The sequence below is a fragment of the Chiloscyllium plagiosum genome, unplaced genomic scaffold, assembly GCF_037043375.1.
Source record: "Chiloscyllium plagiosum isolate Xiang-an unplaced genomic scaffold, Cpla_swu_hap1 HiC_scaffold_12, whole genome shotgun sequence".
In the NCBI taxonomy this organism is placed as follows: domain Eukaryota; kingdom Metazoa; phylum Chordata; class Chondrichthyes; order Orectolobiformes; family Hemiscylliidae; genus Chiloscyllium; species Chiloscyllium plagiosum.
The window spans coordinates 90,736,963-90,759,224 of record NW_028270150.1 but is presented as its reverse complement, the minus strand read 5'-3'; the positions used below and the strand labels follow the sequence as shown (position 1 = coordinate 90,759,224).

The 22,262-nt window shown below is 41.2% G+C and overlaps 1 protein-coding gene across 1 annotated transcript in view; it reads right to left on the bottom strand.

Annotated features, from left to right (window-relative positions):
- The window catches only part of LOC122554917 (TSC22 domain family protein 1), a 216,304-nt gene that overhangs the window by 192,900 nt on the left and 1,142 nt on the right, over window positions 1-22,262 (bottom strand). Inside the window, 2 exon segments of the mRNA XM_087993060.1 lie at window positions 19,367-21,274; window positions 21,276-22,077. Of these exon segments, the coding sequence (XP_087849186.1) occupies window positions 19,367-21,274; window positions 21,276-22,069 (2,702 nt within the window). The 5' untranslated portion in view covers window positions 22,070-22,077.

Genomic DNA, 22,262 nt, shown 5'->3' with positions numbered 1-22,262 from the left:
AATCAGCTAATTTGTGGTCATTTACAAGCAAATTAAAGTTAATTGAGGAATGAGTAGTTTCTGTGGCTCATCTTTGTACCTCAATATGTCTTTGTCCAATATTAGCAAAAAGCAGAAAACAGAAAAGGTCAAAAGTTGGAGTATGACAACTACCAACTGCCAGAGTCAAAGGTCATGGGAAAAGAAAATGGATGAGATGAGAAACCTCTGCAACATCATCTGAATCTTCACCTAACTGGGAGTAACTGAATCTTTACTTTGTACTACTGGCACCAATCCATCAAACTGCTTGTCCAACATCTGGTATTGGAAAAAGCAGAAGTTTCCACTGACTAAATATCAAAGCCCATGCTATGGCCTTCGCTCCAAGTTCCGCTCGATACGCCTTAACTCCAGCCCTCTCACTACCCAAGTATGAACCGCACTGTTCACAGCCAACGTCTGGTACCAGCTTTGAAACAATTACCCATATCACCAATATCATCACTGACCTTTACTTTTGCACTAGCTCATCTGTTATTGAAACTCATATTTATGTCTCTGTTAAATCTAGTCTTGACTATTCCAACACACCCAGATGACCTAAATTCTACTCTTCTTTCACTTGAGATCAAACAAAACTATTACACAGTAAGCTTACTTGGAACAAATTATGCTGACAGTCATGTGCACTGACCTGCCTTGGTAACCAGTTTATTGAAATTTATAAGTTTCGTCCTTGTTTTCAAATCCCTTGAACATCCCCATCCCTGTCATTTCCCCAGGCACCACCCTGCAAGACAACTATTCATCCAATTCTTGTATCCAGCATTCCGATTATTCCACTAGCCATGTGTTCAGAAGCCTCATCTCTAAACTCTGAAATTTCATCTCTAAATTGTTATGGACCAGTTCAGACCCCCTCAAAACATTCCAAGAAAATAGCCCAGATCCTAACTTTTCTAGCTGTTTTAAGCAGGTATAAAGTGGATAGTCGAAGGGTGATGCAACTGGCCGAACCACTCAGTTTTAAACAAAACAGAATTTAATTTATACACGACCAAAAGGAAACCAAATTTAGAATAACATAACTGTTTGAAAACTCAATCAACTCTATCATAATTTAATGACGGTGTTCCAAACATTTGCAATATCCCCATAAACACCCTCTTGGCAAAAAAAAAATCAAACAGGTTCTTAGAGGAGAGATGTCAGAAAGAATCAGCATGGAGCTATTTCTCTGGGTCCAAGAGTTTTGAGTTCCCAGCTAAAACCTGACCAGCAGTTGCAAAGCAGCCAAACTGCTAAAACCAAAACAAACCACAGGGAAGCTGAGCTGGGAGAACTGGTGTATAAGCGTTTTTTTTAATTTGAAAGCCTTTTGCCTGAGGCAGTACCTGTTAGCTATCATCAAATCAGCCCTAAAACCCATACAAGCCAGACACATTGGAACCTCTCTTTTTTTTTCCCTAGAGGGAATAAACGCAAAGGAGAGAACAACCTTGTCAAGGAGCAGCATCGTCACAATCTCTCTTTCCTCCTTCAAGATGCACCTTAAAACCAATCTTTCACAAAGTTTTGGGCCATTTGTCCCAATATCGCACGGCTCAGAGACTATTTTTATTTCATAACGCTACTGGAAGCACATTAAGATGTTTTATGTGAAAGACGCTCTGTGCAATTGATGGTGTTGGTACAGAAGGCTAAACGTTATAGACAGTCCATGAGAATACAAGTATCATGTCATGGATATTCACTATTACAACACTTGCTCAGTTTATATAATAAAACCAAGAACTGCAGATGCTGAAAATCTGAGACAAAAAAAGAAATTACTGGGGAAACGCAGGTCTGGCAGCAATCGTGGACAGAAAGATCAAACTATTTGCTTATTTATGTCCCTTGGGCTAAATGAAACATTATTTAAAGTTGGACAACTGTCTGTGTGGAGTTTACACATTCTTCCAGCGTCTGCGTGGGTTTCCTCCGCGTGTTCCAATTTCCTCCCACAGTCCAAAGATGTGCAGTCAGGTGAACTGGCCATGCTAAATTGCCCATATTGTTAGGTGCATTATTCAGAGGGAGATGGGTCTGGGTGGGTTACTCTTCGGATGGTCGCTGTAGACTGGTTGAGCTGAAGGGCCTGTTTCCACAATGTAGGGAATCTAATCTAATCTACTTTTTTGCTGATTATTCCAGTCCATAAACATAAAAGGATAAAGATAAGCAGGAAGCAAAGTCACATAAGAACTCTAAAGCAGTTGAACTCAGATCCAAATGGATATGCTCTAACCCTTCACGTACCAATTCTTCTACAAACATATCTCCCTCTGTGATGGTATAGGCTCAACTTTCAACTTAGGGACCAACCTTGTAAATCTTTTCTGAACTAATTGCAATACAAGAATATCCCTCTTTAAATAAGGATTTACTTTTGACAGTCTTCTCAAATCACTTTTGCCACCTTCAAGGATTTATGTAAATACAATCCCAAGTATTTCTGTTTCTGCACCCTATTTAGAATTGTACCATTTAGACTTCTCTAATATTCATTTCCAAACAAAAATATATGTTCATATTTCCACCTATTAAATTTACTTTGCCATGTTTCTGCCAATTTCACCCATATCTTAGAGATGTTATTAATTGCATTACTTACTACATTCCTTGAGTTTCACTTCCCTCCAGTATGAAAAGTAAACAGTCAACACAACTCAACATTAGTGAAATACTTTGCATGCTAGCAATCTGAAGTAACAGAAAATAACGAACAGTTATCTACTTGAAAAATCAGCTTTGTTTCTTCCCATGAATACTGCCAAAGTATTTCTTATTACATTTTGTTTTTAATTCACCACTTTATCAACTTAAAGAATAATTCCATATCAGGGATGCAGAGTTTCAAATCTTAGTTCCTCTGCTTTAAATTTTTGCCTAAGACGACCCACACTTTACTCAACAAAATACGCCAACTTCCCTTAACACCCAACTTTAGCAAAGACAAGTGTTTGGTAATGCGGCTGCTTTATGAGAAGAAAACTGGAAAAGCAAGCTTCCATCACACACTAATTACTGAAACATCCCTCATGGTTAACTGCACTTTCAGAACAACTCTCAACAATTCCTTCAATAAAGCTGAATTAGGATAATAGACAGTTGGCAGCATTGACAGCTAGTTATCCCCAGTTCAGATGTTGCAAAAGATATGAGGGGGTGGAAGGGAGTGGAGATAGAGAAATGGACAGACTACAAACGTGACAAAGTGAGGAAGGTACATTTTGTATCCTCGGAACAACTCAAATCAATAAAAGTTTTGTTTTTAAGATAAATGTAGTAACCAGTTCATACACAGCAAGGGCCAGCAAACAGTAGAGAGATGAATGACCTGTTCATGTATTTTGTTAGACTTTGAGGGATGAATGCTGTCCAGAAAAAGCCATTATCTTCTTCTAATAGTTGCCATGGGATTAGTTACATCCAACTGAGCGGCGAGACAAGGCCATGGTTTGATATGCATTCCAAGACTTAGCATCTCAGTCAATGCAGTAGTTCAGCATTGAAATGGAGTGTCAGCCTAGATGATGCACTCAAGCCCTGGACGTGGGATTGAATCAAAGAAAAAAATGCAATAAAGTCAAGCCAACACAGAAGAGGTTAAAATATCAAACCACCATAAATTACCAAGACTTTCACTAGGAGGTATGAAAAGAGCATTAATGGGCACCAATCTCCTTCACATCCTCTGGTAAGTGTTTTGGATAAGCAAAAAAAAAAGTTGTTACTTTTAATAAAAGAATAACAGCTGACAAGTTTTTTTTTAAGATTAGATTAGATTAGATTACTTTACAGTATGGAAACAGGCCCTTTGGGCCTAAGTCCACACCAACCCGCCGAAGCGCAACCCACCCATAACCCTACATTTACCCCTTACCTAACACTACGGACAATTTAGCATGGCCAATTCACCTGACCTGTACATCTTTGGACTGCGGGTGGAAACCAGAGCACACGGAGGAATCCCACGCAGACACGGGCAGAATGTGCAAACTCCACACAGTCAGTCGCCTGAGGCGGGAATTGAACCCGGGTCTCTGGCGCTGTGAGGCAGCAGTGCTAACCACTGTGCCATCGTTCCGCCCACAAATTAAGCTATAAATATGTGCAAAGTTCAAAAAAGCTGTTGCACAGGAGTTAATGAAGTTTGCAGAAATAATTCTAGGATGGCTTACAAGGAATAGATCAATTCAAAATTATTCATGACGTAGAGGTGCCAGTGTTGGACTAGGGTGGACCAAGTTAAAAATCACAACACCAAGTTATAGTCCAACAGGAATTACTGGCTTTCAGAGTGCTGCTCCTTCATCAGGTTTAACTAAATTATAACTTTAGTTATTTAACTAAAATCAGGTGACTAAAATTAGTGACTAATCCAATGAAAAGCCACTGGTTTCAATGTCTAAATATCTATCTTTCTTTTACACTGACCAAAAGTTTTTTTCACTTTATATGTATGATAACTTTAACTAAAGCTGTACTGCATTCACCTCCTTAGTCAGAGGTCACAAAAATCAAAATGATCACAGGAAAAAAAAAATGTTGCTAATTGTCAACAATTCTACATAAAAACAAGGATTGCAATAAATTGCCTTTCAAAGGATCATACAATTTACATGGATAGAAAAGCATTTTACGACCAGCCCTTGGTTTACGTCAGTCAATCTCCGGTGGCATTCAGGCATGCAAAGGATTGAGTTCCAGGCATAATATTGCTTGTGTATAAATTTAGTTTCATATTTAGAGATTGAAGCAGTAATTTCCAATTTCTCAGCGATCTAAAGCAGCCTTGTTTTATTTAAGGGAGCGGATTTAGAGTAAAAAGAAGAAAACATCAAACTCAAATGAGTGAGGTACAAATGTGCCATCCGCCCAGCAAACTCTGGGCGGATGGCACAGTCTGCACAATTTCACCATTTCCCATCTTGTATCTGGTATCCACAAACCACCACTAAATAGATTGCTGAGTGCTTTAAGTATAGAGACTATTTAAAGGAGAGAGAAAAATCTTCTCAGTGACCTGGGATAACATTTATCCCTCAACTAACAGGAAACACAAATGAAATCAGAAAATGCTGGGAGGAACTCAGCAATCTGGCAGCCTCTGTGAAGAAAGAAAGAGATATCCTGAATCTGATCGGATTCTTCAGAACACTAGGCTCGAAAGAAAGGTTACTGGACTTAAAACATTAAAACACTCCACAAAGGCTGCCAGACATGCTATATTTATCCAATGCTTTCTGTTTTTATTTCAGATTTCCACTATCGACAGTATTTTGCTTTATAGTGAACAGTTCATTTGGGCTACTTATTTAACTTTTTTGTGGGAACTTGCTATTTGTAAATTGGCTACCACATCTTTTGTCCCCCCAAGAGCAACTGTGCTCCAAAAACTGTGCACAAAGTGCTTTAAGATGTTCCGAAAAGGGATAAATAAATCCAAGTCAGTCTAATTTAGTTACACAATTGCTCCAGGTTCAATCTACGGTCTGTGCAGTTACTTCTTCCATTAAGTACTGGCACTGGTGATCCATGGGTAAGGGAGAGAAGGACTCTATCATCTCACCACCCAAGTACACATATAGGCATCAGTCAAGAACAGAAGTTGGCTTAGCTACAGTACCAATATTTGCCATTAAAGATTCAAACATTCAGTCAGAATCAGTACACCAAAACCTGTAAAGCTGTTCTCAACAAGTGCAAAACTTCCAAGTTGTCTGAGAAAACCATAAAGAAAAAGAATTCTTAAAAAGCAGGCCTTGTTTGGGTAGAACTTCTTTTCTTAATGTTTGTAGAAAAAAAGTGAATGAATTGTGTTTATCAAATTTTAACTGAAATAACTCATTTTGCTATAGGGCTATGCCTACAAAAGATTTCCTCAGACTCGTCTCAAGATAAAGGGAAACCTGCAAATTACATTGGAACAATGCATCAGAATTCATAGCACATATTGCCACTTACCCAGTTTAGCACAGGCAGAATTTAATCACTTCTGTAGGTTAGGCAGTAGCAGCAAGCATGCAGGTAATTATTACATTTCTGAGAGGGGGGTGTGGAAAAGTGTTACTCAGCTTGCAGCTAATGACATACCTCAACTGCCTTTTGGCGCTACATTTGTGAAGGCAGTTTATGCTCATTCAACCATTTCACTTATACTTACATTATTTTGCCCAAAGTATTTTGTTCACTATTTGTTTCACTAGATTGTGTGACCTATTCATTGACCTATTTATTACGGAGGCCATAGAGGCAAACTCAGTAATTAGAGTTTAAACAAATTACTCCGCATCAAAACCCTGACAGAAAATAAGAGTGACATGTTTCACTTAAGTATACTTAGCTACATCAGATAAAAATAAAACCACAGATGAGGTTTAAAAACACCAAAAAGTGGTTATGGGCTTTGCCCAAAGGAAAGCTATTTTTAAACTTGGAACTCAAATACGCTACAGGCCATTGCACACACATCTTAACAACACAAACACCAGCTCCAAAAACAGACCATCTCTTTACTGTCAGGTGCTTCACTGATATACTGTACGCTGGGACCTATTAATCTGAACTGGGGAATCTTAATCCTCATCAAGCATACAGTACCCAGAAAGCACAACTCAAGCAATAAAAAGATACTCAATCAATGCACACCTCAAGTAGTAATGCTGCTTGTGCAATGCTTCAACCAAAATTTAAATGTATTGCACAAAATGGTCAGCAAGGCTGAAGGAGATAATGATCTTGTTTTTCAAAAGGCTGATGACTGAACAACAGACTCGTAGCTGTAGAATCAGGAGACAAGTAGAACAATTACTGGCAAGCTGAGTACAAAACAAAGGACAGTGAGGGAGTGGTTAGAGGACTACAAGAGAAGAAGAGATGCCGTGGAAGAACTGGTACTGACAGCACAGCCTCTCGCTACTTACTCTAACAACTCAAACTCAAGAATCAGAAGAACAATTTCAAAATTTGCATATGACACCAAACAAATGGAGTTTATACAGAACGGATTTGCAGGACAGGCAAGTAACCAAAGTTCCAATAGAATTGGGTACAGTGCATTTTGGTAGCAAAAATAAGGTGGCCCCAAATATCTTCGGTACAAGAATTGCAGAAAACAAATAAAGTATTAGAGGCCAAAGACAAGAAGGTCTGAAGCTTTGACACATTATATCATAGAGTGGCAAAGTCACTGCTGCACAAGGGGCCTGAAGACTACAGGACTTAGGATCTGTGACAAAGTTAAAATACTTCTAGGCCAATTCAAATGAATGAAAATATTAAACTTGCAATTTATTTTCACTTGTACCACTGCCAAGGCTATGGATCAATGTGTTGTGATAATTCAAAGTGATTGCGGCTTCTCATGTAATAAGTACATGTAAAATAGAATGAAGTTCAAACCAACAGCAAAAATATGATCATATTGGATTATACACATCAATGGAAAAAAAGTTCAGTAAGAGAGAAAAAAAGTGTCACCATCCATGAGGCAGGATAGCCATTTCAGCAGCTTGATTTAGCTATAACATCGCTGAAGAATTAGGGAACGGTATTTGAGAATGCTTACCTCTGTTCGCAAGAGCGAAATTTCAGCTGCAATTATTTCACACAGTTCGTTCAGCACATGCGCTGGTGTCAACTGCCGTCAGAGCATGACAGAGGTACAGTACTATAGACTGAGCAGTTTCATCTCAAAAATTAAACTAATGAATGTTCATTGCTCTCCCTCAGACAAGGAGGACTGAGTTACTCTTAAACATACCATTTGCCTTTCTAATGTATTCCTGTGCCTATATATCACACAATCTACCCAGTAGATCATCCTTTTTTTTGCAAAATGGAGGAACATGATAATAAGAATGTTAGCAAGAGCTTGTTAAAATTGCAGGTAGTGAACATAAAAGAAAGGCTATAACACTGCAAGAGAAGCTAGATGTTATAAAGTATTTTGAGCATAAGCAGAGAACATGTGATGCAGCTTTCAGGTTGGCTTTGGAGAAGCGGAAAGAGAGGATATTGAAGAGCTGCTGGAGTCCCACTGTGAAGACCTCTCTAGAGCCGATCTGCAACAGCTTGTCGCTGAGGGGAAGTGGAAGCTGGATATGAAAATTACGAAGTCCAGGATGTAGCACCACGAGAGCTTTCCACTTCTCTTCTGTCCGGAGGGAATTTGAGATGCATTTGCAGTTCTTAGAGGACGATTATAGCATAGAATGTGACAGGATAGCAGTTCATTCAATAAGATATCATCTGGCACCGTATGAACAGCTTCTTCAAGACAGAAAAAGGGTAAAGCAACAAAAACTGGATGTTCTTTTTAAACCAAACCCCAAAAACCAGAAGACAAACCACAACTGCACCTGAACGTGATGATGACGACCTGCTGTTCCCCTGCATCAACAATATTTTTTCAATGTCATGTGTTTAAATTTACTTGTTTCATTAATAAATGATTTAAACCTTCATTCAGGCTGTGTTATACTCTATGTTTTGCCGCTGGGAGATTTTTGAGCGATCGAGAGTGATATTTTTTGTTGATCTGCCCAAACCCCATTTTTCCCATAGGCCCCATTATTTCTATTAAGCGAGGCTTTGCTGGAATGCAACTACAGCATTATGGAACTACCTTTATATTCTGTCAAAATTGAGTACAAGTACAATTCCTAAATTACAATAATAAGCCAAGATCAGATTCATCTTAAATTCCAACTGTATGATGCAATGGAACAGAAACCAGATATGCATAAGTTCTTATTAGTAACAGACCAAATGAATTTCTGCTCAATTGATTATTTCTCTTCTCATTTGGCATTCTCTCCACCCAAATTTATTTGCATAATGGCAGCAGGCAGCCAATATCCCAGAGGCCGAGAAACCTATGCATATAACCTCAGTTTGGCTACTCTCTGCCTGCCATTTCTACTGATATAGTTTTGGTTGAAAAGCAATTGATGACAGCATAGCTAAAGTTCTCCAGCTTAAGAGGTGAGCACAAGATCTGCTCCAGATCTTCCAATCACAGGCTTCCCCCCCTCCCTTCAGACACAGGATCTACAAGAGAAGGAATACTGGGGTGGAGACAACATGTAAAGATTTGTGATGTTTCACAAAAATTGAACTGAGACTAAAATGGCAGATTTCTGATATATCAATATTATAACGGACATTTCTCAATTCTGCATTTCTTGGGAAAACAAGTATCTGAATGAAGTTGAGGGTTCGGGGGCACAGATGCATAATCAGAACTGTTAATGTAGGTTAATGAGATCAGGAAAAACTACAAACATACTTCTGGAGCTTATCATAGGTATAACAACAAAAAGCAGTTATTATGTTAAACATGTATAGAATCTTGGTTAGACCAAACAGATTACTTCAATAGTCTGGTGCACAGCATAGGACAGCTGCAATTAGGTTTTACCAGATTTGATACCAGCACAGAGGTTATGTTAATCATTCAAGAGCAAACATGTAAAAGGGACCTTACTTCAAAAGGAATCAAGGGAACCTCAAAGTATTTGAGATGGTATCTATTTAAAAGATATTTTTATTTGAGGGGGAGTCCAGAACTAGATCTGTGTTCACTTGTGGGGTATGGGTGTAGCTGGCTGGCCAGCATTTATTGCCCATCCCTAGTTCACCTCAAGGAGATGGTGGTGAGCTGCCTTCTTGAATCGCTGCAGTCCACATGCTGCAGGTAGACCTACAAAGACAAAGACAAAGACAAAGACAAATACATTCGGTGGGGGGGATTTCCAAAATGCTGACCCAGTGACACTAACGGTGAAAGTGATTACTGCAGATGCCGGAGATTAGAGTCAAGAACATGGTACTGGAAAAGCACAGCAGGTCAGGCAGCAGACGAGCAGGAAAAGTGACGTTTCAGGCTCAAGCCCTGCTGAAGGGTTTGTGCTTGAAACTTCAGTTTTCCTACTCCTCGGCTGCTGCCTGACCTGCTGTGCCTTTCCAGCACCCCACACACAACCCTAGTGACACTGAAGGACTGGCGATCTACTGCCAAGTCAGAATGGTGAGTGGCTTGGAGGGGAGTTTGCAGATGGTGGTGTTCCCACGTATCTGCTACCCTTGACCTTCTAAATTAAAGTAGTCATGGATTTGGAAAGTGCTGTTTAAGGATCTTTTGCAAATTTCTGTAGCTTATGTTGTAGCTAGTATGCATTGGTGCTGAGCATTGGTGATGGAGTGACAGAATGTTTGTGGATATGCCGCAAATCAAGCAGGCGTTTTTGTCCTGAATAGTGTCAAGCTTCTAGGAATATAAAGATATGATCGTTTTAAAAATTCCCTTAGTCAGCGAGAGAAATGTAACTTGCTACCACAAGTAGATAAGGCAATTAGTATAGATTTATTCAAGCAGAAGTTAGAAACACAAAGCAAAAAGAGGACATGTTGAAAGGGTTGGAGATGGCAATGACAGCATGGACTCACAGGACCAAATGTCTGTTCTTGTGCTTTAGTAAGTTAAAGTCAGCTGAATTTCATAGGAAAAAAGTGAAATTTCTCAAAGCTTTCAGTCACATGCCAGTGATCTGCTTTTTGACAGTACACATGTCCCACCAATGAACAAGCTTGCACGTTAACATGACTTCCAACTACTCTAACCTAATCAGGTATAGACAAGATTGACAAATGTTGAAAGCACTTTCTATTAAAACTGCAATAACAGGCTGAATCAATGAAAATAGCAACAGCCAGAGCTCAGGAGTTCCACATATGAGTAACAACACAAAAGTATACGATTACTGAAGAGATTTACAACCCAACCAAACATAAATATTACTATACAATATTTACTACCACTGACAACCAATTGGTGAGAAGTAGCAATATTTTTATGTGTTTGAGTCACAGTTCCACCATATGCAGGGAACTGATTTTACCTATATTATACAATCTACTGTTGATTGAACAAAATTAATATGAAAGCAAAGAAGTTGAGAAATTCAAGAACTACACCAATAAAACTGAAAATAAATTGGTTATGGCTGCCCTATCATAAATTCATGGCCTGTCAACAAAAGCTGGTTTCTGGGATGCACTATGCAAACTGTACAAACCACTCAAGCAGTTGTAATACATGATAGCGTTCAAAATAGTAGGCTTTAATTTGCACCGTATTCAAATTTAACCCACTAATAAATAGGGTTTTGTATTTATATAGGTTATTTGCTGTCAAGGCTTGGGACTTGTCAGTTTTGAGTGTATGGCAAACCAAAATGTTACCATATTCTCTGAAAATGCAACATTCACAGTCAAACTCAAACAAGTGGCTATATAACATGCACACACTTTTCTCCAAAAGCATGGGCACATGTGTAAATATCGAAGGTGCAGGGAGAAGCCCAAACATGAAGAACAGTTTCTCGGAAGTCTAGGTAGGCACATGGTGACAATATCTCCAGAAGATGAAGAAAGAAAATTAAAGTGGGGTGGGGAAGTGAGAAAAGCGGTATTAAGGGGAAGGGGTTCAGCATTATCAACATAATGTTTGTGTGACTACTTAGCTCCTGAAGTGGCTAGGTTAATGTAAGCCTCTAAAAAGTGGACTCAAATTATCAAATGTCAACGGCAGAGACAAGGTAATCAACAAGGTTGTTGTAATAGCTGTCTCATCAGTAATAGTGGAAATCCTGCACAACATTCCAACAATGTGTTTGCAGATAACATTCAGAAGACAATTGCATTTCAGCACAACATTCCAAAAGAAGGGAGGAGCCCCACAGGTCAACTTCAGGTGGCTGGTTGCTGCTCGTTTAAGCTGGTGTGGCATCAACAGTACAAAGGATACAGCATCCCTAGTCGGAGGTAATCAACCTGGGCACTTGCAGCCTAAATACAGCATGGCCAGAGAATACACAGACCAGGTCAGCATTTCACTCAGCTGCAAACAAACTTGAATCTGGGTAGTTCATGTCATTCAGACCTGACCAACTCAAATTCACTACCCACCCTCAATAAACACTCATTCCTCCAAAACTTAACTGCCAGCACAAATCCTACTCTCCCATCTGTGCTTGCTGATCTATACTAACTTCCAAGTTCTCCAATTTAAACTTCTTACTCTTTTGTTCAAATACTTTCACCACCTCATCCCTATCTTTGCAACCTTCCTTAACTCAAGCGTTCCCCTAACTCTGGGCTCCAGGCATCCCCCACACCACCACCAGCAGCTGTGCCTAAATAATTCAAGGCTCAGGGCCTGGAATTCCTTCCCTAAAAGTTTTTCATTGTTTCCCCATTTCTATCCCACCCACTTTAAACCCTACTTCTTTGACTTGTTCACTCCAAAGTGTTTTCTTCTTTGGTTTAGTGAGATTCTGTTTGCCTGACAAGTTTAATATTTCACTCAAACACTGGAGGCATCTGCCTGGGTTAAAAGATGCTTTTAAATATAAGTGGCTGTTGTTGGTATGCCTAAACCTGTAGGCTTGTAATATTTCCTTCTCCTTCATAATACCCCAAAAACATTCCCTCCCCACTTCCAAAGTTATTGTGAAGTTGGTTTCATCACATCTAATAATCTGTAGTACTTGAACATACATGCAAATGTATGAGGAAACTTATTGCCACTGAGCATCCAATAACTAGAACTTTGAGTGTGGTGCAGGACTGGTTGACTGATTAATCCATGCTCATTATTAAAATGCCCAAAATATTGCCAACCACGTCAGCACAAAAATCAAGCCTCACTCAAAAGAACTCTCACGCACTGCTTTTACTTCAGGGTTTATACTTGCATAGAAATTCTTCATTAATGTCTTTTGATCTATCAGTGCTTACACCGACAATAAAATTCTAGCACCCAGGCCAATGAACTTTATAGAACTAAGAGGCAAACAACAACACTCCTAACATTTCTCAGAAGAGAGATAAAAGGGCTTCAAAATCTCTGGCTATCAATACTGAAAATTTCATTCTTGGATGCAAACACAACTCTTAAGAGGAGCAAGACTTCGGAAACAAGCTAACAAAGTATAAACGTACGCTGGGGACTAATAAAAGATTCAATTGTTGACGTTGGTTATAAATACTGGACTAAATAAAATAGGTGTGATGTAAACCAAAGGATAACTGATCTCAATTTTCATTACATTATTTTCAAGATTAGGGAAATATTGGTCATGCTCATCCCCCACACTCAAAGCTCTGCCAAGGATATCCTAACATACACATCAGCCAAACCATTAGCTTATCCTTGGCAATATGGATTGGTTTCATGCGCTCCAATGGTTGTTTTATTGTTACTTAGGAATAACTAACTTAGCAACCCGCCAAGAGGGTTTTAATTTTCCAAGAACTATTTTCACTCAGATTGATCTCAAGATCACCCAATAAACCTTTCTCCTTCTCTAAGCAACACCACCTTCCATTTGTTGACCAACTCTTTCCAAAGTGACAATCTCTATACTTCCAGCTTAGCTAAACCTGCAGTTATCCACCAGCCAATCCCAGAGCCCTCTAAAACAAACTGTTCATTTTTTCTTTGTTGAGGAAGGATATTGTGAAACTTAAGGCTTCAGAAAAGATTTACAAGGATGTCACCAGAATTGGAGAGTTTGAGCTATAGGGAGAGGCTGAATAGACTGAGGCCATTTCCCCTGCAGCGGAGACTGAGGGGTGACTTTACAGAGGTTTATAAAATCATGAGGGGTATTGACAGGATAAATAGACAAAGTCTTTTCCCCAGGGTGGGGGAGTCCAAAACTAGAGGGCGAAGCTTTAAGACGAGAGGGGAAAAAATTTAAAATGCTGGCAAATGGGGCTAGATTTAAGATATCTGGTTGGCATGGACGAGTTGGACTGGAGGGTCTGTTTCCATGCTGTACAACTTTATAACTCTACGACAGTAGCAGCACTAGAGAATAGATGTGATCCAAGAAGCCCACAGCTGAGGGACATGAGGAGAGATGGCTATGAAAGAAGCGAAGTACTTATGGTGACACAGAAGTACCATGCATAAAAGGGGACATCTGAGTGATAGAAAATGCACTAAAATAAAGGGTGCCAGCAGCATTAAACAGATAGAGACAAGATTAAATGAGTTTCAGTGAAGAGAAGAAAGTGGAAGATAGAGAAAAGAAAAAAAAAACAGGCATTTGACTTATACGGAGAGCATTTTATTTTACCAATGAAACCCAAGAAACATTGACTATAAAATTGCTTGAGGCAAACAACAAATTTGCAATTGATATCTTCACAGGTCAACAGTTATGCAAAAAAATTCTAGTGTCTCAAACTGGAGTGAGAAACCCTGTTTTCTGAGACATACTCCCTCCAAATGCAGAAGTCAATTATGCCGAGATATTTGCATTTTAAGCTAAATTTATGGATTGCATGAACAATCGCATCAGCTTCTAACATTTCATCAATTTAATGTCCCAGTAACTGTAATTCTATCCTAATTTTCACTTCCATTAGCTGCAAAGGCATGATTTTCAAGTTTACACATCAGGAACGAAGAGCAAGAGATATGCAATGTTCATTTCTTAGTCAGTTATCTTGAAATTGACAAGAGTAGCAAGCCATTCAGACAATCTAGCATGCAACACCATTCATGAGCCTCTACCTCAAATCCATATCCTGGCTTTCTCCATTCCCTTTGACAAAGACACCTTCACCCACTAAAAATCTACTTCTTTCTGAAACATATTCAGTGATTTTGCCTTCACAGGTTCAACAACCTCAATAAAGGAATTTCCCACCAGTCCAAAATGGTCTACCATATATCCTGTAACCATGACTCCTTGTTCTGGACACCCCCAACTCATACATCATCCCTGAAGCCTGTCCAGCCCTGTCAGAATGGTATACATTTTAATAACATTGCCTCTCATTCTTCTAAACTAGTGAATCGCTGCTCACGTGACAAAACACACACCCCAGCAGTCAGCTGAACTTTTACTTTACTCCCTCTATGGTAAGTGTATCTTTGCTTGGGTAAGGAATTCAAAGCTGCACACTACTTCAGACAGCCTCATCAAGGCTCTGTACAGTTGCACAATGTTCTTGCGTTACTCCTCAAAACCTCTTGCAATGAAGGCCAAAACTTCATTTGCATTCCTAAATGCTTACTCTGCACCTGTATGCTTGCTTTCATAGACCAGCGTACAAGAACTTTCAGATTTCTTTGTACAATCTACAAGGTATTACCATTTAAATAATACTATCATGGTTTCTCCTACCAAAGTGGACAACTTTACATTTATCTACACTTTAGTGCATCTGTCAACTCACTCAACTTGTCCAAATCACCCTGATGCATCTTTACGTCCTCCTCACTATTCACTCAATGTTGTGCCATCAGCAAACTTGGAAATATTACACTCAACTCACTCATCCAAATCATTGATATACCTTGTTCATAGATAGGGACCAAAAACTGATCCCTATGATACTCCACTAGTTGCCACCTTCTACTCTGAAAACCCTGTTATTCCTGTTTCCGCTCTGCCAACCAATTCTCAATCCATGCCAGCATATTACCACCAATCCCATATGCTCAATTTTGCATAATAACCTCAATGAAAACCTTTAAAAACTAAAGTTAACTGGTTCTTCCACATTTATTAGTTATGCCCTCAAAAATCCATAGATTTATCAAATATTATTTCTTCCATAAATCTGACAGCTTTGTGTAATAGACTAGTATTTTCCTAAGTGATATTAGGCTAACTGATATACAATTTCTTGTTTCATCCTCATCTATAAACAGCGGGATTACATTTACACACCACCCTGTTGGGACTGTTCAGAAATCTACAGAATCTTGAAAGCTAACAAGCAATACACCCATTATTTCTTGGTTGCCTCCTTCAGTAAGCTGGAATCTAGTTATCTGGCCTTAGGGATTTAAAAGATTTCACACCCATTAATTTTTTCAGTACTTCTTGTTTACTAACTTCCTTCAATTCCTCCTTGCCAAAAGACCCTTACTTCCTTAACATCTCTGGCAAGCCTTCTATGTTGTATTCGGTGGCAATAGGGCAAATGAAGTTGCTTAACTACGCCATTTCCTAATTCTTCATTATCAATTCTCCCATTTCAGTTTGTATGGTGCCAACATTTGTCTTTATTATTTCCTTTCCTTTTTCATACTTTTTACAAGCTCTTACTGCCCACTTTGATGTTGCCTTCAAGTTCTCTAATACCTCTTGGCCTTGCTAAATTCTAAACTGCTCCCAGTCTTCAGGCTTGCTACCTTTCCAAGCAACTTTGGACAACTCAGCTTTGGATCTAGCATTATCCTTAACTTATTTTGTTAACCATGGTCAAGCCACATATTCCTGTTGTGTCCTTTTGCCTGAAAGGAGTGCATTATTGCTGCAACACATGTACTTGTCCCTCAAGTATTAACCATGTAGTGTCCACTATCATGAATTTATCCTAACGCAGCCAACTCATCCATCATAGCTTTTTAGTTTCTTTTATTTAGATTAAGAATCCCAATTTTGGATTGGACTACTTCACCTTCTACTCCAGTAAAGAATTTTATAACATTATGGTCACTTTTTCCAAAAGGACTTTTCATTAAGATTCATGAACCCCTTTTCACGGCACAAAACTAGATCTACTATAGCCTGCCAAGTTGGTTCCTCAACATACTAGTCTAAGGGTTCATCTTGTGTACACTCCAGGAATCCATCTGCCATAGGAATATTGCATGTTACCAGTACCAAGGGTGCCTCCTTCTTTAAGAGTTGTGAATTAAATGCAGTTCACCACATTATTTCAAGCAGCACCTTTAAACTCCTGGAACAACAGCAAATATCTGGACATATTAAGATTTAGCTCAAACAATTCAAAGAGCTTTAAAAAAAGCCTTCCTTCTTTCCAAGGCTGCCCAAAAGGAAACCAGTTCATATCAAAAGAAAAGACTCATCATTGTATCATTCCAAAACATTCTACCGGAAGAGGTGAAAACGCCACTGCAAATTCACGTGTTCGCATTGCTGGTGCCTTTGTCAGAACTTGAAGGACAGCAGTGAACTAAAGATTAAAGCAATTAGAGGGGTGGGAAAGAATTGGAGAGAGAAAAGGAAATGAGATGATACTTATGTTAATCATGACTATAGTGACTGTAAACAGATCCCAGTATATCATTACAAACTAGCAACATATGAGAACACAGTGGATTTAACACTATTTGCAGAGATCCCAAAATCGGATGATATTTTGTTGCCTTCAAGCAGACAATACAAGTAAATCCAAGAAATTGAAGGGGACACCATAACCCTGCTGTCTGCTATGTCTATTACACAGTCTCCACGAGAGATGACTGAACAGAAATGGAACTAACTCTGGGTGATTCTCATTCGCAGTAGCGCAGTGACACCAATTTCTTAACCACTGCTCGGTTAAGACTGGGATACAGACAGACTCTAACCTCATACCTTTAATGCACTGTCTGAGCAGAAATGTCACCTTTTTACATAAAACCTTGATATCTCAAGACTGTGACTTGATACAAGTTCTGGGATTTACGTATTAATGAACCGAAACACGTAACATATTCTAAAAGACAGACTTCTCAGCAATTTAGCTTTGTTCAATATATTGTTTTAACTGCACGACACGGTGACCTTTTGCTATAAATTGTATCTTATCACCTTGTTCCACAGCTACCTGAAGGAGTAGCACACCAAAAGCTAGTGCTTCCAAATAAACTATTTTACTATAACCAAATGTTGTGATTTTTTTAAAGACAGTTAAGATCCATTAGCTCTAAGTTAAAGAGACTGATTCACAGTGTTTGTTACCAATATCTAACATTACACATACTTACCTGGTCAAACAAAAAAAATAGGGTCTCCCAACTATCTTTACATTGAGATTCAATTTGCAGTATCTCTTTGAAAGTAAAGCCATAAGATCTCCCAAAACAAAAATGCACATAAGATCTATTTGCTAAAGTAAATGGGAATGTTTTAAAGGGTAAAGGGGGATTCATGTGCAAACGCTTGCATACTTCATTCATGCATAATTCCTCATATCAAACGTACTGGCCAAACACTGAAGAGATGGAATTACAATAAACATTGTAATGTTTTAGTTTTTAATTCAAACTTGGAGGTTATTTTACATACCTAATTCAAATTATATACTGTATTTTCAGTAACAAATATGCAAACTGAAACAGATACTGGCAATTCACAAAAAACAAAAGGAAAAGACTGTATTCGTATACCAGGAGTTTTCTGTTCACACTATCTTTGGCAGTCATCTTTTTAATCTGAATCCATCAACCATCTGTTAAGCATTTGTATAAACCTTGGCACAGGGCATCTTTTTGGCAGCCGTTCCATGCCAATCTCCAATGAAAAGGAGATAGGATGAAGTCCCCTGTTCTGAGTGCTATAGCATTACACTGTTCCAGAGCAATGCAGGCCAGATAAACCAAACAACCAACTGATTCAGTATGCAGCATTCAGCTCATATTCTACACGGGTCAAATGTCATGTCCTAAACTATTTTGAGTACAGTGCCAGTAAGGCAATATTTGCCTTTTTAAGCCTAATTTCGATAAAAATGTTCTCTGCAAACCCAGAACTAAACACAAAAATTAGCTCTTTCATAGCAATACTCCGTGCAAATCAAATTAATTAGTATTAAGCACAGAGTATCATTCAGTGGCACAAGTGCAAAAATGAACAGCTCACTGAACAAGATGGTTTAAATTTTTAAGAATTTAACCCATTACATTAGAGGAATACTTCAGCTGTGCATGATCTCCCTATGTCCTGGTGTTTTTCAACTCCTTTTCTCTATTTTCCTATCCCACACCATCAACTGCAACAGTGTTAAGTGTCTGACAACTAACCTTTACCACAAATCTGCAAGATGAATGAAAAATTATAATCCTTTCTTCTGTTTTGAAATTACACTAAATTCTTATTTATGTTCATGTCTTGACTATGCTATAGAAGCTTTTACAATCTATTCTTTCTTTTGCTGTTTTATCATCTTATTTAATTGCAGTACTTTGGATGTTACTTTTATCTAGTAACAGTTAATTTGAGAACTTACAAAAAAAGTTGTGTCTACAGAAGAGTAAGAGAAGCCATTTTGACTTGGGATAATGTCCACTGTGCAGTTAAATAGCTCTGAAGAAAATTTTTAAGTAAAAACAAGCACAGTTGGAATTGCCACTGTGAAAACATACATGACTGGAACATGAAGTCATAATTCAAATAATTAAAGCTTCAAAATGCAAAAATGAACCATACTCGCTTTCTGTAAAAGTAAGTGATATTCAAACATGGATCTTACACTATTGTATTAAAAATGTACATGACGACCTTGGACAAAACCCTCTTACCTGTCATCTTCACCATCCACAGGTTGCATAGACAGTGGTAAGGTCTTTAAAGGAAGTAACGATGCAGATGCAGGCAGGTTGGCGCTGCTGGCAATTTCCTGAACCAGAGCAGAAGCTGCACTCAGTACACTTTCTCCAATAGCTACCTGTTGTACATGCAAAAGTGGCTGGTCTGCAGGTTGCTGTGAATCTTCCACTGCATTCAACAGCGACTGGATGGGAGCAGAGTGCTGGGCAGAGCCAGGCACCATTTTCTGTGGCCCCACTTGTACCACAGGGAGGCTTGCATTTGCTGGTACAGAAGGCTGGCTGGCTTTCTGGATCAAACTGTTCTGCACGGAGGTCTGCGTAGTGGTTTGCTGCGGAACACTGTTTGCAGGTCCAGTTGGTATACTAGTAGATACATTAGATCCAACACTGGGTAGGTTGGCATTAACAGATGGTGTAGAACTTATTCCAGTTATTGTCTGATTGTTCACACTTTGAATAATACACTCGACCCCTTGACCTTGTGGTTGCGATGACAACTGCTGTTTTGGTGGTGCCACAGTTACCTGCTGCACAAGCCCTGATACGTTGGCCTGCTGCTGTACCATCCCGCCCTGCAGAGGCTGCCCTACTTGCTGCGCTTGAGCAGCTGGAGGAGCACTTGGTTGCAAACCGATTGGTGTTGACTTGTTAACTGATGGCGAACAAGACTGTTGCAGCAGAGGAATTGTATTGCTTTGCTGACCAGTTACCAGCTGCCCATTGGCAGCACCAGCAGGTGGCATCATTGCTGAAACATGTCCCACAGGCTGACCTGGTGTCTGTCCAGATTGTGCTTGTGCTAAAACAGACTGTGCTTGGCCTTGAACAAGTTGTGGTTGGCCGGATGGTGCGGCTGCTGCTCCAACCCCACCACTGCTCTGCTGTATGGGTTGCGCAGAGGGCTGCATTTGAGGGTGCTGCACATATTCTGTAATGACAGCACTTGTATTTGATGACATAATATGCTGTGTTGTCATCTGTGAAGCTGGCTGTTGCTGAGGATACGATAGTTGCTGTGGCTGGGACCCCGCTGACAGGGCCTGCAAAGGCTGCTGTTGCTGAGAATATGGTAATTGCTGCTGAATTGGGGTCTGTTGAACACCACTGATTCCGGCTCGACCAGGGAGGGGTGCACTTGGCTTCTGCTGCGAATGCATAACATCTTGTGAATGCAGCTGGGACTGTGTGAGCTGTGGTTGGGAAATACTTTGTGCCAGAGGGCCACCACTGCTAAAATCCAACTGCTGACTACACAATGCTTGAAAGGCCTGCTGCTGAGGGGCAGGAACTAATCCTGGTTCCCCATTACCAGCAGTTTCAATGTAATAACCCACTGCACTCAAGGTGCTGCTTACCGAACTCCCTCCACTTGTACTCTGCCCATCCAGATTTGGATCAGTGACAGAAGCTTGCTTTACACTGTCCAGCGTCCTGTTCACAGAGGTGCCTTCAGTGAGAACAGTGACATTTTCTTTGTCATAGAACTCAGTACAAACCCAGCGACCTTTCTTGTATGGCTCAGTGTTGGAATCCAATTTCACCACTCTGAACCTGGAGCTGCCAGCTGCCGGCTGCTGTGCTACGGTTGCACCGGTGGAAGCCACAGTACTGGATGCAGCCCCGATCACTCCGGTCGTACCACTCACAACACTGGCATTGGCACCAACACTCACCCCACCGACACTCACGTTGCTCCCCATACCGCTTACAGTTCTGGCATTCGCCGGGGCGCCAATGCTGGAAGCCAGGGCCACTGGCGTCCCAACCGAGCCACTCACTAACCCAGGCATGGGCACACCGGTGCCATTTTTCTCCACGCCGGCAGTCACATTGCCAGGAGGCACGATTCCCGCTCCTGAAGGCACAGCGCCGGCCATCCCCTGGGCCCGCCAGCATGGCAGGGTGGTGGTGAAGGGGATGGTGGTGGTGGTGATGGTGATGGGTTGGATGGTGGTGGTGAGCAGGGGGCGGGTGCAGGCCGTGGATGCTGCCGTTGAAGAGAGCCGGCTGGTGGGGGGGCAGGCGAGGCTGGTTGGGGGACAGGGCGCTGGGGGTCTCGGCGTCGCCCACGTTGTTGAGGGTCTCCTCGGAGGAGCTGCGCTCCGGCTCGTAGTCGGTGGCCCGGGAGACGTCGAGGATCTCGGAGGACGAGAGGTCCTCGGTGTGGGACTCGTCCATGTCGTCGTAGCTCTCGGTGTCCTCGGCGATGCTGTTGTTGGAGCCGGCGTTGTTCTGCGCCGGGGTCACGCTGGTGATCTGGAAGCCGCTCTTCTTCTTCATCTGGGCCCCGGCCATCGAGCCGGCACCGGCGGGGGCCACCACAGCAGCGGGGCCGGGAGGAGGAAGGGCCACAGCCCCAGGCCCGTGGAGGCTGAGAGTCAGCGGCGGGGCCGGCACCGGCACAGGCAACGGGCCGGCGCCGGGCCCTGAGGAGCAAGCCGCCAGGGCCGGCGAGCGCAGAGCGTCGTCCGGGTGCGGGTGCGGATGCGGGCGCGTCGGAGCCGGCTGCCCCATCAGGCCGCCCAGCGAGGGAGAGGCCGAGGCCCCGCCGGAGCCTGGGCCTGGCGTGGAGGCCGGAGGAGGCGGCGGCGGGTGGCTGGTGCTGCTCCGCCGGGGGTAGAGCGGGTGCGCCATCTTCCTGTCCGCCGCTGCGCTCTCCGACTGGTGCATCATGGCATGGGCTGGGGGGGGCGGGGAGGAGGATTGGTGAGGGGGGGGGGGGGGGGGGGGCAGAGAGAGAGAGAGAGAGAGGGAAGAAACAAAAAAAATACACTTTTTTTTAAAAACCCTCCCAAAATAAATGAACCCCCCCCCAGCCACCCCACTAAGCACTCGTTTGCTCCGCCACTAACTCCGACAAGGGGGG